Here is a 19,596-nt window from a genome sequence, read left to right as displayed (position 1 = left end):
AAAGATTTTATAGAATAGCATGTCATATCACTTAATCCGGCATAGCCAAAGACACGACAGTAATGTGTGTCCTTCAGATATCCTAACCTCACACAATGTGATAAACACGTAACTACAGACAAACACACATGAACGGACAAACGTGCACACACACTCTATACAGTGAGTGGAAGGCCTATGCACCAGGGTGGTGGGCAGCGGCTAGGGCTGCTTAGTTTACTTGGCTGGTGTCGTGTGTACATCACATTAAACCCTGACCCTCTCATCACCAGTAACCATACTTAGTTTACTTGGCTGGTGTCGTGTGTACATCACATTAAACCCTGAACATCTCATCACCAGTAACCATACTTAGTTTACTTGGCTGGTGTCGTGTGTACATCACATTAAACCCTGAACATCTCATCACCAGTAACCATGCTTAGTTTATGGGGCTACTTCTCTGTTTGAATGAAAGCAGGGCCTTGATAAGACACACGTCCTCCTGAACCAATGACCCGTGTTAAGGGTCTGTAATTGTCTTTTTCCTGCCTCCTCTAAATCTCCCCAGTGCCCTCCTCATATCGCTCTACGCCAGCATAACACTTCACTCCACCACCGCACCGCAGCCCGTAACCTAGCAACGGCCCGCTGGAGGCCTGAAGAGCAGCAGCTTCCGTTTGGTTTGGTGTGAGTGATGTGCCTTGGCAACAAAGTGAGCTCCTCTTCACTTCAGATGATAGGCAGCTTTATCTGTGTGTCGCTCGTAAGTATCTGTACACTGAGCTGTCTCTTACCTATAGAGAACACTGAGGATGAACATGTAGCCTATCTAGATCACTAAAGAAGGTCCAAGCAGAGAAATGTGACCAAGGGACTTCATTCATAACTAATGCCTTCTTATGATTCACCTTGAACTTGTATGTCAGCCGTTGATTAAACAAATCAATCTATCGTCTAGGTAATAGAAAGTGTGTGTGTTGTTTGTGAAGTGTTTGATCTGTACTCACCCGCAGTCATCTGCATGTATCCAGCCAGTGTACAAATCCTCCTCTCACAGCCTCCGCTGGGCAAGAAGATGGTGATGATGGCCAACAGGGAGCTGACTGCCAGTACAGCACATCCTCCAGAACAGAGCACTACACTCGTCTGAAACACACAGAACATTTAATCAGATGCTTTTATCCAAAGACATTGTCAATAGTGACTGTGACACATATACGTGTAGTAGGTATACAGTTGAAGTCGGGAAGTTTACATACACTTAGGTTGGAGTCATTAAAACTCGTTTTTCAACCACTCCACAAATTTCTTGATAACAAACTATAGTTTTGGCAAATCGGTTAGGAGATCTACTTTGTGCATGACACAAGTAATTTTTACAACAATTGTTTACAGACAGATTATTTCACTTATAATTCACTGTATCACAATTCCAGTGGGTCAGAGGTTTGCATACACTAAGTTGACTGTACCTTCAAACAGCTTGGAAAATTCCAGAAAATTATATCATGGCTTTAAAAGCTGATAGGTTAAATTACATTACATTTTAGTCAATTGGAGGTGTACCTGTGGATGTATTTCAAGGCCTATTTCAAACTCAGTGCCTCCTTGCTTGACATCATGGGAAAATCTAAAGAAATCCGCCAAAAGAATTGTAGACCTCCACAAGCTTGGTTCATCCTTGGGAGCAATTTCTAAACGCCTGAAGGTACCACGTTCATCTGTACAAACAATAGTACGCAAGTATAAACACCATGGGACCAGGCAGCCGTCATACCGATCAGGAAGGAGACGTGTTCTGTCTTCTAGAGATTAACGTACTTTGATGCGAAAAGTGCAAATCAATCCCAGAACAACAGCAAAGGACCTTGTGAAGATGCTGGAGGAAACAGGTACAAAAGTATCTATATCCACAGTAAAAACGAGTCATATATCGATATAACCTGAAAGGCCACTCAGCAAGGAAGAAGCCACTGCTCCAAAACCGCCATAAAGCCGGACTACAGTTTGCAACTGCACATGGGGACAAAGATTGTACTTTTTGGAGAAATGTCCTCTGGTCTGATGAAACAAAAATATAACTGTTTGGCCATAATGACCATCGTTATGTTTCGAGGAAAAAGGGGGAGGCTTGCAAGCCGAAGAACACCATCCCAACCGTGAAGCATGGGGGTGGCAGCATCATGTTGTGGGGGTGCTTTGCTGCAGGAGGGACTGGCGCACTTCACAAAATAGATGGCATCATGACGCAGGAAAATTCTGTGGATATATTGAAGCAACATCTCAAGACATCATTCAGGAAGTTCAAGCTTGGTCGCAAATGGTTCTTCCAAATGGACAATGACCCCAAGCATGCTTCCAAAATTGTGGCAAAATGGCTTAAGGACAATAATGTTAAGGTATTAGAATGGCCATCACAAAGCCCTGACCTCAATCACATAGAAAATGTGTGGGCAGAACTGAAAAAGTGTGTGTGAGCAAGGAGTCTCTTCATTCATTAGGCCTTAACTCTGTCTCACACTGACTGTCTCTGGCTTTGATAAAGCTGCTGCACGTCCTCCTTCATACATCTATTCCTACCCCCGGAGAAAATGGGGACGGTTGCCTTCATTTTTTGATGAAGGTAAGAAAAAAAAGGAGAGATATGAAAAAGCAGCAACCCCTGCTGTTCTGAGATAAGTTACTCTATACTCTATTTAGAGCAGAGATGCAATAACTACAACATAATAACTTGGTTAAGATTAAATGAGTTATCTTTATCTATCATACATAGAGTATCAGTCAATGCCTTCCCTCTCAAACACTGTAATTTATAAAGCTCTTACATTGCACTCAAAGCACTCACAGTCACAATAGTGAGTGTCCTTTACAAGTGTGCCTGGTGATTGTGGAAAGAAATTCAGAATGCAACCTTTTTAGAATTGTGTCATTATCTTCCAAGAAAAAGAATTGTGCAGCTGAATAGCTCCATCATTACGAAGGAGTGAGGAGGGAGGAGATATGTGCTGTTACACTGGGTTAAATCAACGTTTATTAATGGATCATAATCCAAGCAATAATCAACAGTGAACAATATTGATTTACGATGATGGTGATGATGACGATGATGGTAATGACAAAGGTGCTGGTGCTGCATTGCTGATATTATGAGAGGTGAGAGGAAGATATGCAGACTAGGCTAACGGATATAGAAAAGCCATTCAATATTATGTTCTTTATTCTCTTTTCCTCTCTCACTAAAATGATATTTATGTATGCATGGGAATGTCTAGTTCTTTCCCCCGTTGCTGGATCCTGCTTGGCTCACAGCCTCCTAGTGTAGAGCCTAGTTGCCTCCCTGCCGGGCTCTTTTACATTCATAGTGACACATAAAAAAATATGCTGGGCCTCATAGAGCAGAGGAGAGGGGAGGGAGGGGGGGGCAAGGCTGGAGTGGGGAAGGTCATCTATTCACCACAGTATTATAGTCCCCAAAATACATACCCACTTAGCAGAAGCAGTCATTTACTGTATGGAGCTACAGGTTACAGCATATTTCTCCACTACCAGAAGAGTTGTTGGTGTGTTTCTGTGGCTATCTTGTTTCATTCAGCAAATTAACTGGGAAGCAGTAATAGATTTATTCACATGGCATTGTACACTTGCCATGTAAAGGAACTCCCGAGACTAATAAAGCCTATCACAGTTGTTGCCCCGTTGGCGTCTATAAAACAAAACCTAAATTTCAATCTACGCGGCCAACATCAATCAAGTCTTCACATGTGTGTTTCTCTGCGAGCATGTGTCGGAAGTGTTCAGCTGTTGATGATACAAACACGTTATAATGACCTCATTATCATCACATCGTTTACTTACAGACAAGACAGAAAGACATGAGAGGCCTACACACTGCTTAGAGCACAGTTACTTAGTAGAAAATTGGGTTCTAATAGCGCTGACATTTTCAGTGATGCTTTCTAAATAGATTGTAATTATATGTGAATAACTACGCAGAGCACTGAAACAGCACAACAAGATGGAGATGGAGAAAGTCAATTTGAAGTCACACTGAAGAGGGAAATTGTAAAAACAAAAATGTCCATTCTGATTTTGGTGGAGAACATGAGGAGAATGAATAGACAGTGGAGAACATGAGGAGAATGAATAGACAGTGGAGAACATGAGGAGAATGAATAGACTGTGGAGAACATGAGGAGAAAGAATAGACAGTGGAGAACATGAGGAGAATGAATAGACAGTGGAGAACATGAGGAGAATGAATAGACAGTGGAGAACATGAGGAGAATGAATAGACAGTGGAGAACATGAGGAGAATGAATAGACAGTGGAGAACATGAGGAGAATGAATAGACAGTGGAGAACATGAGGAGAATGAATAGACAGTGGAGAACAGCCCTATCCTGTTATATGAGGACATTATTATCACTGTGGCTGTTCCGCATCTAAAGTAGATATATAGGAAACACTGACCCAGGGTGGTCAGCCCTGTGGCATAAGACTACAGAAATGTTAAACCACACACAGTCACTCGCACACATCCTAAAACACTAACACAAAAGCACACGGCCCCACACATCCCGATGGTCAGGGCTGGGGCTCAGTCATAAAGACTGTTTTATTGGTTTCCTACTCCTAACAAATCCAATATCACATCCAAGGCCTGTACTGGAGAGTAATACTAGTTACAGAACTGCTGCAGACCTAAATAAACCAAGGGACTTGAGTAATAAGGTATCATTCAGGTGGAGGCTCCATGGGTAACCTTTTCAAATGAAGTCAAGGAAGCCAAGGATTACACACTAAAGGCTAATAACATTTCATTGTATAATTGGGAGTTATACAATTGGTGGTTTGGAAGGAGCTGAGCATAAGTGCTGTTGCAGCCATAAAACAACCTGTCCTCTCTCCAAAGAAAGAATCACAATAGTATTTCCATGGAGCTTGTGAAAGTGCACATCCTAACCTCTTATTGCTGTTATAACAGCAGCATAAAGACCAATCCATTCGTGCTCTCTGCATGCATGCATGCATACATACATACATACATACATACATATATACACAGACACACACATACACACACACACACACACACACACACATACACACATACATACATACATACAATGCCTTGCGAAAGTATTCGGCCCCCTTGAACTTTGCGACCTTTTGCCACATTTCAGGCTTCAAACATAAAGATATAAAACTGTATTTTTTTGTGAAGAATCAACAACAAGTGGGACACAATCATGAAGTGGAACGACATTTATTGGATATTTCAAACTTTTTTAACAAATCAAAAACTGAAATATTGGGCATGCAAAATTATTCAGCCCCTTTACTTTCAGTGCAGCAAACTCTCTCCAGAAGTTCAGTGAGGATCTCTGAATGATCCAATGTTGACCTAAATGACTAATGATGATAAATACAATCCACCTGTGTGTAATCAAGTCTCCGTATATATGCACCTGCACTGTGATAGTCTCAGAGGTCCGTTAAAAGCGCAGAGAGCATCATGAAGAACAAGGAACACACCAGGCAGGTCCGAGATACTGTTGTGAAGAAGTTTAAAGCCGGATTTGGATACAAAAAGATTTCCCAAGCTTTAAACATCCCAAGGAGCACTGTGCAAGCGATAATATTGAAATGAAGGAGTATCAGACCACTGCAAATCTACCAAGACCTGGCCGTCCCTCTAAACTTTCAGCTCATACAAGGAGAAGACTGATCAAAGATGCAGCCAAGAGGCCCATGATCACTCTGGATGAACTGCAGAGATCTACAGCTGAGGTGGGAGACTCTGTCCATAGGACAACAATCAGTCGTATATTGCACAAATCTGGCCTTTATGGAAGAGTGGCAAGAAGAAAGCCATTTCTTAAAGATATCCATAAAAAGTGTTGTTTAAAGTTTGCCACAAGCCACCTGGGAGACACACCAAACATGTGGAAGAAGGTGCTCTGGTCAGATGAAACCAAAATTGAACTTTTTGGCAACAATGCAAAACGTTATGTTTGGCGTAAAAGCAACACAGCGCATCACCCTGAACACACCATCCCCACTGTCAAACATGGTGGTGGCAGCATCATGGTTTGGGCCTGCTTTTCTTCAGCAGGGACAGGGAAGATGGTTAAAATTGATGGGAAGATGGATGGAGCCAAATACAGGACCATTCTGGAAGAAAACCTGATGGAGTCTGCAAAAGACCTGAGACTGGGACGGAGATTTGTCTTCCAACAAGACAATGATCCAAAACATAAAGCAAAATCTACAATGGAATGGTTCAAAAATAAACATATCCAGGTGTTAGAATGGCCAAGTCAAAGTCCAGACCTGAATCCAATCGAGAATCTGTGGAAAGAACTGAAAACTGCTGTTCACAAATGCTCTCCATCCAACCTCACTGAGCTCGAGCTGTTTTGCAAGGAGGAATGGGAAAAAAATTCAGTCTCTCGATGTGCAAAACTGATAGAGACATACCCCAAGCGACTTACAGCTATAATCGCAGCAAAAGGTGGCGCTACAAAGTATTAACTAAAGGGGGCTGAATAATTTTGCATGCCCAATTTTTCAGTTTTTGATTTGTTAAAAAAGTTTGAAATATCCAATAAATGTCGTTCCACTTCATGATTGTGTCCCACTTGTTTTTGATTCTTCACAAAAAAATACAGTTTTATATCTTTATGTTTGAAGCCTGAAATGTGGCAAAAGGTCGCAAAGTTTAAGGGGGCCGAATACTTTCGCAAGGCACTGTACATACATACCCTTGACATAAACAACCCAGCCTCTTGACATTCTAAAGCATCACCTGTATAAAGGACTCTGGGTAAAGTGAGTCCATACCCGCTGCAGCCTAACTGATAATCATGAAGACGTGATGTATTTGTTATGGTACTCAACTGACGTGTGGGTGCTGTTGTATGTAAACTGTTATTGTTTTGCATACTGTAAGGGATGACACAGACCCAAAGCACAGCAGCTATGCTGGGCGATATTCTCTCTCTCTCTGTCGTCTCTCTCTCCACACCTTCCTTTTAGTTCCGTCCTTCCACTTGGCTAGCTCGACCCGGGGCACATCAGCATTCGGTGAAGAAACAGCGTAGCTGGCGACCACAGTAAGTGTCAGCCTTGACATCTCTCTGTGTCTGCAGAGCCTCGGCGGTGTCTGCCGAGCCTCGGCGGTGTCTGCCGAGCCTCGGCGGTGTCTGCCGAGCCTCGGCGGTGTCTGCCGAGCCTCGGCGGTGCTATAATGTTCTGTTGCCCATTCGCTCTGTCACACCTCCAAAAACAGAACTTTACACTGTAACATCACACACACACACCTCCAAAAACAGAACTTTACACTGTAACATCACACACACACACCTCCAAAAACACAACTTTACACTGTAACATCACACACACACACCTCCAAAAACACAACTTTACACTGTAACATCACACACACACACCTCCAAAAACACAACTTTACACTGTAACATCACACACACACACCTCCAAAAACACAACTTTACACTGTAACATCACACACCTCCAAAAACACAACTTTACACTGTCACATCACACATCTCCAAAAACACAACTTTACACTGTCACATCACACACCTCCAAAAACACAACTTTACACTGTAACATCACACACACACACCTCCAAAAACACAACTTTACACTGTAACATCACACACACACACCTCCAAAAACACAACTTTACACTGTAACATCACACACCTCCAAAAACACAACTTTACACTGTTACATCACACACCTCCAAAAACACAACTTTACACTGTCACATCACACACACACACCTACTAACCCACACACACTTACACAAAGATCACTTTACCCTCAGAGAGGCTGAGTGAGGCTTGTTTATGGCTCTGTAGCTGACGCGTACACACACAGCTGGGACGGGCCCCTACTCCCTCATCTCCCTCTACCACACTTTCTCTCTCTCTTTTTCTCTCTTTTAATCAGTTGTTCCTCCTCCCTGATACTCTGTACTTGTCTTGTAACTTCATCATTTTCCGGACAATCCTTATAACCCTGCCAAAATGGTCACACAAATGCCGCTAGACCCCTAAATGAACGTGCTGAATAATACATCTATCTCCTCATTGATCTTTACTTGGGGAGAGTCGCCTAGTAGAGAGGAGAGGTTTGTGTGCATCTGTGTGTGTCGTGTCAGACTGTCCCCTGAATGACTGACAAAAGCCAACACCAAGGGCCCATGCTGAGAGAATACAAGATGGAGAGAAAATGAGGGATAGGGCGGAGGAGATTAATGACCTGACAAGTGGAGGGAGTGTTCATTTATATGTTGAGGACAGCCAGGCCCCAGACAGAACATGACATTCAGAAGGCACTTATGAAGAGGACATGGGAATGTGGGAATGTTCTTCAGTTTCCCTTGAAACCAGACACGGATACAACAGGCAAATTCCTCAAATTAACCTCTGCAAATGGGTGCGCCTGTAAATGTTTATTGTCCTCATTGAATAATAACTGGTGAAGTTAACATGTTATAACATAGGATGGTCGACGGTTACGAAATGTAACCGGTCATTAATTTGATTTACGGTGTTCCTATTCCCTCAGATCCTGTTCCACAGTAATTACCCTCTTCAATAACATGCTGAAGGTGAATGCTGATTGGAATGCCAATCTGTGACATGTATTTCCAGGCCTAGTTTAGCAGTAGGGGTTGGGTTCCCATAGAGCCAAGTGGAGTGGAGTTTCCCATAATCTCCCCCATAAGGGGGAAAGTAACCATCCCATTCTGGGCAAGTCAGTGGGGGTAATACTAAACTGCCTATCATTGTCATAAGGAATACACTATATTCGTCGCTGAAATAAGGCCCTGCTGGTAAGGTGACACGCTTTAATCAAAACACACAGCGGGAATCTAAAGTCAGCCATTCAACTTTCTCACTGGCTGAATGAACTGGGGTGAACTCGCTCTCTCTCCTCATTGTTTTCCCAGCAGTTTGCCCCCGGTCAGTCCCTCCCTTCAGCAGGCAGTAAGAGCCAGAACCAGGTGGGGGTGTTGGTGCTGGTGGGGGGGCAAAAAGTCAAGTTCAACCCACAGAGCAGAGCCACTCTCGAACCCAGACCCCCGTGTGTGTGTGTGTGTGTGCGTGTGTCTATGCATGTATACCCCAGTCAGACATGTGGAGTGGCCTCTCAGAGCCTCCCCTACAGGCTGCCTAATCCTTTCTACAGCTATACAGGACATAAAAGAAGGAGTGCAGAGCCACTGACCGATGGACAGAGGCCCTCTTTAGGACTGCATCCACACAGCCTGAGGAGTGCATTCCACAACTCAGCCCCCTCTTCCCCCTTGTCGTCCCAGTTTCCCTGGCCTGGCTCCATTCTGGCCTCAGCCACAGGCAGCTATCTTCTTGTCAGGGTCACTTACCACCTGCTGCCTGGAACCCCAATGGACGCCACGGTCTGTGTGCTTTGGAATGACTGAAGGACCGACACGGCCTCTTGATGGCCTCCTACTGCAGGTGAGTGGGTCTAGTTGCTCTCCATACTGTCTCCCCTAATGTTGATGCATTATTGCAGTTTTTTACTTCTTTAAGCAAATCACAGAAATGTAACTCCAGACTGCTATTCAGTACCTTCTCTGAGTCTACAGGCCTAAATGCAAGGTCAGGAACAAAACCACCTCAGCAGGAAGCTGAAGGTACCGCACAACTTGGCCAATGTCTGATCAAGACAAATGTGGAAATAATGTATTCGATTCCCTCTGCAATTCTGAACATTTCCATAATATCTGTTGTTGTGGGTGGTAGAAGCAGCAGCAGCAGGAACTGAGTGTGCAAACAGCACCATCATCCCACAGGAGACGTGATGTCTTTATGCAGATGCCAGAGCTATAGAAACCTATTGAATGGCTGTTGCATAAGGCTGTGAAGAGGATGGCTATGGGCCACAGTACAGAGCTAACTTCAGCTGCTATTTTAGAGCCATATTATTCTTCAAAACAGCTCTTTTGTCTCCTCAGCATCCCCTTAAAATCAGGAAGCATTGCAGCCCATGCAGTCTTTATTCGATCAATTACATTTCGTTTTTAATAGATCAAGAGCTAGATTTCCTTAGACACATCGTCACATATACACTGCTAAGATAAAACGCTAAGAAATTGGACTACATTTTTGGCCAATTCTCATTGGTCCATAAGGAGTAATAAAATAGCATCCCCACATTATACATAAGGCTAATCAAGGACAATGTGACCTTCTCTCTCTCCCTCCCTCCATCTCCCCCTTCCTCCCTCCCTCTCTCCCAAACCTCTGAAGCCTGCTCTCTAAAGGAGGAGTGATCCTCCACCCGAGGGCTTACACCCCATTAGCAGACAGCCACCTCATCACACACAAAGCCCCTTCTCCCCCACCCATCTCCCCCCACTCTCAATTAAATGGATGTTATTGTCCCAGGGGGAGGCAGGCACAGGGTCAGGTACAACGGATAAAATAACCACCTCTTCCCTCACCTGACTGGCTCCCAAACTCCCTCCCTCATTCCTTCTAACTCGTTTCCTCCCTTCCTACCCACTCCATTGGATTGTGGCAAATAATACATCACACGGCAGTCAGATCCGATCTAAGAAAAATGGATGGTGCGAACTGTCTTCACAGAGCTGTGTTAATGAGGACATCCCAGTCCCAGTCTCAGACTAGCCAAGGGATTGGGCGAGAGCCTCTGAAAAGGCTTCTTTTAATAACAGGTTAGTGGGGGGCTGTCAAAGAGAGAGAAAAGAGGAACCGCAGGCTCACTTTCTTCCTTTTTCTTCTTCTCTTTCAATAGAGGACTAATTTCATTGATACTTTATTTTTCTCCCCTAATTCTCTTGATAACAAACAAACATAGCATTTGCTTTTTGCTTTGAGGCTCATGCTAAACAGAGAACGGAGAAAAACACATGGGAATATAGAAGTCCAGAAAAATCAAGCAGATATATGAACAGTAGTCATTCAGAATGGCATGTTTGCATGAAGTTGAGGGTGGAAATTATAGAAATCTGCCTGATAAACAAGCCAAATAAATCCAAGTCAACTATGTCTGATTGTGCTAATTATAGTAAACCCTTTGTAGCTGTGCATGTATGTCTGGCACACTTACAAACAGCAGGTAGAATACAGAGGCAGAATCCTACAATTATGTTAGATTTATTTATTTGACTAAGCAGCACTCTGAGCTGTACGAAGAAGAGAGCAGAGGGGAGGGCATGAGATGAGAGGAGGAGAGAGAGTTGAGAGGAGGAGAGAGAGATAAGAGAGCAGAGGGGAAAGAGAGAGATGAGGGGAGGAAAGAGAGAAGAGGGGAGGAAAGAGAGATGAGAGGAGGAGAGAGAGATGAGAGGAGGAGAGAGAGTTGAGAGGAGGATAGAGTTGAGAGGAGGAGAGAGAGCAGAGGGGAGGAAAGAGAGCAGAGAGGAGAAAAGAGAGCAGAGAGGAGAGAGAGATAGGATAGCAGAGGGGAGAGAGAGATATAAGAGGAGGAGAGAGAGCAGAGAGGAGGAAAGAGAGCAGAGGGGAGGAAAGAAAGCAGAGAGGAGAAAAGAGAGCAGAGGGGAAGAGAGAGAGATAAGAGAGCAGAGGGGAGAGAGAGATATGAGAGGAGGAGAGAGAGCAGAGAGGAGGAAAGAGAGCAGAGGGGAGGAAAGAAAGCAGAGAGGAGAAAAGAGAGCAGAGGGGAGGAAAGAGAGCAGAGAGGAGAAAAAGGGAAAATGAAGAAAGGGATGTAGAGAGAGCAGTGAGAGTAGGAGAGAGAAGATGCAGAGAGAGCGGTGAGAGGAGGAGAGAGAAGATGCAGAGAGAGCGGTGAGAGTAGGAGACAGATACAGGAAGAAAGGGATGCAGAGCGGTGAGAGGAGGAGAGAGAAGATGCAGAGAGAGAGATGAGAGGAGGAGAGAGAAGATGCAGAGAGAGCGGTGAGAGGAGGAAAGAGAGATTAGGAGAGAGAGATGAGAGTAGGAGAGAGAGATGAGAGGAGGAGAGAGAAGATGCAGAGAGAGATATGAGAGGAGGAGAGAGAAGATGCAGCGAGAGCGGTGAGTTAGGAAAGGAATGGAAGATACTGTATTCTAATTATTTTCCAATCCACATCAGTTGTTTCTGTAATACTGTACAAACCCACACACTTATAAATACAATGTTCCCTTACTCTGGAAGGTCTGATAGTAACAACATTTGTTTTCACCGTGGGTGTTATATTTACCAACAGCATGATTAGATATGCATAATCTCACCATACTGTACCCACCCCTGTTAGTTATGGTAAACAGCCCTTTCTTTAAAAATGAATTAAATTGATTATCAAAAACATGATAAAAGGCTCCTTCTCCATCCATACACACTAAAACGTAGTATTTTCTCTCTGATTAACAGAACTTTATAATAATCACTACAAAGCCTTCGAAAGGCAGAATGTAGGAAAATAAGTCATCTGACAGGAGTGTTCTGGGTTCTGAGGTACAAGAGTCAAACATCAAACAGCTCTTTTGAGTAAGTTGGAACAAAACTCTGGAGAAAATGTTCAGTTTATGAGAGAAAACTATATGAGAATATTGTCAACCAGTCAAAAAGGATCAGAGATTTGTCAGCCTAGTATGCAGACATGGTTAGAGAGTGTGTGATTGAGGCTGTCACTGAGCGTACCTCTCATGTTCTGTCCACCCAGACTCACACTGCCAGGCAGCTGCTGTGTGACCTGGCCTACCACTGGTCCCCAATGCACATTTCAGAATTCAAGTACATGGTACAATACCATAGCAACTGGAAACGGTACGTTATCAGCCTTGGCCCCCAACACTACTGCTTAACTACTGCTTATTAAAGCAGCTAACAGACTAGTTGGGATAAAACTATCATCCATCTACAGGTAACTGCCAAAATAAAGGAAACACCAACATAGTGTCTTAATAGGGCGTTGGGCACCAAGAGCCAGAACAGCTTCAATCCACTTTGGCATAGATTCTACAAGTGTCTGAAACTCTATTGGATGGATGCGACATCATTCTTCCATGAGAAATTCAATCACTTGGTGTTGTGTTGATGGTGGTGGAAAACTCTGTCTCAGGCGCTGCTCCAGAACATCTTATAAGTGTTCAATTGGGTTGAGATCTGGTGACTGAGACAGAGAGACAGACAGACAGACAGACAGACACACACACACACTTTTTAAACCCCCTATGCTTCTTTGAGAGCCCTCTGTCAAAGTCACTGAGATCTCCTATTCTAGCCATGGTAGAAAAAATAATGGGTAACTGGCCATTTTTTATACATGACCCTAAGCATGATGGGATGTTAATTGCTTAATTAACTCAGGAACCACACCTGTGTGGAAGCACCTGCTTTCAATATACTTTGTATGCCTCATTTACTTAAGTGTTTCCCTGATTTTGGCAGTTAGCAACATGTTCAACGGCAATCAACTCTCTAATCCAAATCAATGTAAGGATCCTTCCTATAAGTCCAGGATAGTAAAGAAGAAAGTTTCAGACACCTGCTTGCTTTTTTCAAAATAAATCAAAAATCAAAAATCATTACAAAGAGGAACCTTGGAGTCCGTCATACTTTCAAAATCATTACAAAGAGGAACCTTGGAGTCCGTCATACTTTCAAAATCATTACAAAGAGGAACCTTGGAGTCCGTCATACTTTCAAAATCATTACAAAGAGGAACCTTGGAGTCCGTCATACTTTCAAAATCATTACAAAGAGGAACCTTGAAGTCCGTCATACTTTCAAAATCATTACAAAGAGGAACCTTGGAGTCCGTCATACTTTCAAAATCATTACAAAGAGGAACCTTGAAGTCCGTCATACTTTCAAAATCATTACAAAGAGGAACCTTGGAGTCCGTCATACTTTCAAAAATCATTACGTTTCGAGGTTAGATGCTCTACACAGAGGTAAATTAACTGAATTGCTGGGTTTGAAACAAAGTTGCATCAGCTTGTAACATAATTTCCTTATGAGAGAGAGAGAGAGAGAGAGAGAGAGAGAGAGAGAGAGAGAGAGAGAGAGAGAGAGAGAGAGATGAGGAGAGGAGAGAGCGGTGAGAGGGGAAGAGAGAGATGAGGAGAGAGCGGTGAGAGTAGGAGAGAGAGATGAGGAGAGAGCGGTGATAGGAGGAGAGAGAGATGAGGAGAGAGCGGTGAGAGGAGGAGAGAGAGATGAGGAGAGAGCGGTGAGAGGAGGAGAGAGAGATGAGAGGAGGAGAGAGAAGATGCAGAGAGAGCGGTGAGAGTAGGAGAGAGAGATGAGAGGAGGAGAGAGAGATGAGATTAGGAGAGAGAGAGAGAGGAGGAGAGAGAAGATGCAGAGAGAGAGATGAGAGGAGGAGAGAGAAGATGCAGAGAGAGCGGTGAGAGGAGGAGAGAGAGATTAGGAGAGAGAGATGAGAGTAGGAGAGAGAGATGAGAGGAGGAGAGAGAAGATGCAGAGAGAGAGAGAGAGAGAGAGAATCTTCTCATCATTTTGATTGGAAATGATGCAACTGAACAACAATACGCTGTGGAACCTCAGCCGTAAAGGAGGGGTTTGTCACTATGTGCTGGGTGCTTAATTAATCAGAGTTAACTTGTTGTGTTCAGAGGCCTGGGATAAATTGGGAATAAACTAATCTTATCCAGCCGTTACTAGCAGACTATAACCACTGCACTATTCCCTACTGTGATCTACACAGAATATGAGCGAATTGGTAGTGGATTAACTACTTGCTTTTTTGTAGTTTGAAATCAAAATAATTGGGAACACTCATTTTATTTTAGGCCATTGTGTTAAAGAGTTAATAATTAGTGGCTGTCTTGTTTAAGTTGTTGTCAAAGTTTTTGTTTTGGTATAAAAAATGGAATAGATTACAAACAAACTCCTTGCTGTAGATTACCTCAGAAACGACCAGAGTCAGCTCTACACTTGTGGTTATTACCTGAACGTGGCATGATAACAAACGAGCAAGGATGGATTACAGAAACGCCTCCAGCAAATCATATTTTCAAAAGCTTAATTTGCCAGGCTTCCTAGGTTGCTCTGACAACAACAGGTAGATATACTGGACATTTAGCTGTATATATTTCAAATATCAGCTAAACAGGTTGTGTCCCCTCTACCTACATGTAGGGTTTATTTAACTCTACAGAATTCTACTCCTAAAGAATTTTTAAAAAATATTCTCAAGCTGCAGGAATCGTCTGACTCTTAAAGATGTTTAAAAAGGCTTTGAAGCACTTTGTGTTTGAGCGCTTTAGAAGAGTACCCCGAAAATCATGTTTGATAATTTTCATTGGGTAGAGAGAAAGCGAGAGAGCTAGATCCAATTTCTATAGAGACAGCCATGGAGGGCCCACATGGGCCTCCCTAAATCATCTATAATTCAAGATGATATAATCAAAAAAGAAATGCTGTTCTCCCTCTTTTAGACGCTGGCTACAGTACATCAACCTTGTACAACATTTGTTGGGTGATTTACAGCATTAGTGCTGAAGTGTTCTTTTCCCCTCTTGCTTTCCTCCATTATCCCTGGCCTCTGTGCAGTGACTACTGACGGAGACTAGCTCACGGCTACAACCTGAACCTGGCTCCATGCATCAAGTCAAGTGAGCTATCTTTCATTTATGGAAAAAGAAATGTTTGAGCGTTGCCTGTTAAATCAATACATAAACTACCCTCTGGGTCTACAATGGAGGCAGGCGGTGGGATGACATGCTGGTAGACAAATGGACAGCAGACACGCAGAACAGCCTGACTCAGCAGCTTCCTGAGTCACTCTCTACATCGCTCTCTCTCTCTCTCCCTCTCCATCCTTCTCTGTCGGTCTCTCCTATTTCTCTCTCTGTCTCTTTCTCTCTCTCGCAATCTCTCTGTTTCTCTCCATTTATTCTCTACCTCCTCCATCCCCCCATCCCTGTTCTTGATTAGTAAGCCACAGATCTGTTTCTACCTGGGAATTGCTGACCAGATGGTCTTAAATATAACAAAAGCAAAGAGTAAAAACTCAGCAGAGGAAGATACTAATTTGAGGATGCGAGAGACAGAGTTGATGCAATTTCTGCAGTGGGTTGAATTCAGCAAGCAAAATACAAGTTACATAAAGCTATTTATTTTGCCACAATACTCATTCTAGTTTTGAAATAAGAAGTGAGTGAGATTTGCCTATACAGTATATGACGTAACAGCCACATAGGGATACATACAAAGGATTGGTCCCCTGGTGGTGTTAGGAGTGTGTATGGGAGGTCAGGTGCAGGAGAGCAGAGTGTAGTGAACAGGCGCACTTTTTATTTCTGGTCCAAAATGACAGCACAAAGTAACATAAATGTGCCCAAACACAAAAAGTAATGCGCATAACAATATCCACAATTCCAAAATACAAGTAACACAAACAATCTTACACAAAGACATGAGGGGGAACAGAGGAATAAATACATATGGATTGATTGGGAAATGAAAACCAGGTCGAGTCGCGACAGGTGGTATGTCTAATAAGAGAACACCTGCATCCGTTTCTATGTCTCTCTCTCTCTCTCTCTCTCTCTTTCTCTTTCCATCTCTCCATCCTTCTGTATCTCCTTCAGGCCCATCTGTTTCATCCATCACACTATAGGCATCAGGTTAAATCTCAGTCCCCCTGTGTTACTCCTCCTGACCCCCCTGCATCCCCCTGTGTCTGCCTCTATCATCACATTCACCCAAAGCCACCTGACCCCCCCTGTGTCTGCCTCTATCATCACACTCACCCAAAGCCACCTGACCCCCCTGCACCCCTATGTGTCTGCCTCTATCATCACACTCACTCAAAGTCACCTGACCCCCCCTGCACCCCCCTCTGTCTGGCTCTATCATCACACTCACCCAAAGCCACCTGACCCCCCTAAACTCCCCTGTGTCTAGCTCTATCATCACACTCACCCAAAGCCACCTGACCCCCCTGCACCCCCCATGTGTCTGCCTCTATCATCACACCCACCCAAAGCCACCTGACCCCCTGAAACCTCATATGTCTGCCTCTATCATCACACCCACCCAAAGCCTACTGACCCTCCTGTGTCTGCCTCTATCTTCACACCCACCCAAAGCCTACTAACCCCCCTGTGTCTGCCTCTATCATCACACTCACCCAAAGCCTACTGACCCCCCTGTGTCTGCCTCTATCATCACACCCCCCCAAAGCCTACTGACCCCCTGCAACCCCATATGTCTTCCTTCACCACCAAACTCACTCAAAGCCACAAATCCTGACCCCGAATCCTAAATCCCAGGCCTATAACAATTTGACCCCACTGACAAATGCCTGAGCTTCTCCCAATCACATGAGCTGAATTGGTTTGAAATTGGATTGCCCTCTGAACTGGCTCAACATCAGCCAGACCCAGACCACTGACTGACTGACGACCAAACCGGCAATAGATGAGATTTCAGTTGGGAATGAATGGGCTCTGGGGAACTGGGGCTTTGCTTACAGGTAAACCTGTTCACCATGCACTACTATGATCAAATGGACCTTGACAGCAAAATAAGATTATTTTATTCTCCTATGTCCACAAATGTACAAGGGAAGGTTGAGTTCTGCTTTATCCCAACCCTACTAAAAGACACACATACACATAGAAAGGGTGGAGCGAAATGGTGTCAAGCCTATAGAGAATTTAATTCATTCAGAAGTGCCACAACAGGATGGATGTCAATTATAGCCATTAGTTTTGGCACCAGTGGGTTAAATGCCTTGTTCAGGGGTAGAATGACAGATTTTTACCTTGTCAGCTCAGGGACTTGATCCAGCAACCTGCTTACATAAGCATCTTACCACACACACCTGATTTCTCATAACGTGAGCTGTCAAAGGACACCTCATCATCTGTTGTCTAAATCATTTCCAGACCCTTCTCCATCTCCTCCTAGATCGCTGTATTACACATCCAGTGCATTTTGGGATGGTGCACTTCCATCCGTGCTTAGAGAGGGTGACCGACCACAAAAAAGGGGAGGATTTGGCCTGCAGGGATGTCCTTGTCCCATCGCGCACTAGTGAATCCTGTGGCGGGCCGGGCGCAGTGCACGCAGATGCAGTCGCCAGTTGCACAGTGTTTCCTCCGACATTAGCACGGCTGCCTTCCGGGTTAAGCGAGCAGTGTGTCAAGAAGCAGTGCGGCTCGGCAGGGTCGTATTTCGGAAGACGAGACGCATGGTTCTCGACATTCGCCTCTCCCGAGTACGTATGGAAGTTGCAGCGATGGGACAAAACTGTAACTACCAATTGGATATCATGAAAAAGGGATAAAAAAAATAAAAAGCTATGTTGACTAGGACATTAGCTAATATGGTGACATCAATGTTGGCTGTGTGTAGCGGTTATGATATGAACGTTTGGCTTGGAAAGTTGTTTTGCCTGGTCATAGACAGCTGCACTGAAAACCACAAGCGAAGGGAACAGGTGAGAGGAGGAGAGCGCATAGATGCAAGAATGAATTAATGAGCAAAGTGATCATGCTGTTTTTATGTGGCTGCTATGAAAGTGACCTGTATTTGCATGTAATTAGGGGTGTATTCATTCAGCTGATTCTGTTGAAAAACGTTTCTTAAATGGACGCAAACGGAACAAAACGGGGATAAATATACCTGAATTTGTCCAATAGAACCTCTTGTTTGCAACTGTTGGACTAATGATTACATCCTAGATCAGCTTGATGCAGGCAAGAGTGTACAAGACGGTATTGAATGTGGCACTGTCTTTCAATTTGATTACTCAAAATTCTCTCGACCTGTGCACCAACGTTTTAAACTTTCCTTCATAGGCTAGGTTGTATCAACCTCATGATGGGTATAGGGGAAATTAGAGTATCATGTAGTAGCCTAAACCTATCCATGTTACATTGAGCTGGGTGAATGGAATATGAATGACAGTCTTCCAAGATGTAATAGAAATAAGGCCATGCTCATTAAAAACATTATTGTCCTCCCTCATCTTAAATGGCAGCGACCGCCACTGGTGTGTGTGTGTGTGTGTGTGTGTGTGTGTGTGTGTGTGTGTGTGTGTGTGTGTGTGTGTGTGTGTGTGTGTGTGTGTGTGTGTGTGTGTGTGTGTGTATGCATGACAATCCATTCTGTGATGTCTCTCTGTGTAAGAAATAGAATCAGGTCAGGAGAATCCACCCAGACAAAGCTCTCTGCCGTTTTCTGTAATGCAGCAATATGCTTTTGTCTCTCAACGACACTCAGCTCCGTTCCGTTCTAGTCCTCTCTCCAGGGCCACAGAGATACGACCCAGCACACCCCAAAAAATTCTGTGAAAGTCCCCAGAACATTCGTTACGTCGCGACAAATGTTCTCACAACACAAAAACTGTCCAGTCGTGGCGATGATTATAGAATGTTTGTGTAAAACATTTTCTTGATGTTGCAAGAATGTTCTTAGAACAAATTTGATTTGTTCTTTAAAGGTTCACAGAATATTTCATTAGGTTGTAGGAACAGTTTGGTGAAAACACTGTGGGGATATCACAATATATACAGTGGGGCAAAAAAGTATTTACTCAGCCACCAATTGTGCAAGTTCTTCCACTTAAAAAGATGAGAGAGGCCTGTAACTTTCATCATAGTTACA

The 19,596-nt window shown here is 43.8% G+C and overlaps 1 protein-coding gene across 1 annotated transcript in view; it reads right to left on the bottom strand.

Moving 5' to 3' along the window:
• Nucleotides 1–19,596, bottom strand: part of LOC110533641 (LHFPL tetraspan subfamily member 7 protein-like) — a 171,815-nt gene that overhangs the window by 136,670 nt on the left and 15,549 nt on the right. Inside the window, exon 2 of the mRNA XM_021618051.3 lies at nt 990–1,128. Within this exon, the coding sequence (XP_021473726.1) occupies nt 990–1,128 (139 nt within the window). The remainder of the gene's footprint in view (nt 1–989; nt 1,129–19,596) is intronic.

Source organism: Oncorhynchus mykiss, chromosome 10 (assembly GCF_057628025.1).
Source record: "Oncorhynchus mykiss isolate SJ-2025 chromosome 10, ASM5762802v1, whole genome shotgun sequence".
In the NCBI taxonomy this organism is placed as follows: Eukaryota; Metazoa; Chordata; class Actinopteri; order Salmoniformes; family Salmonidae; genus Oncorhynchus; species Oncorhynchus mykiss.
This window is presented reverse-complemented; position numbering and strand designations above follow the sequence as displayed.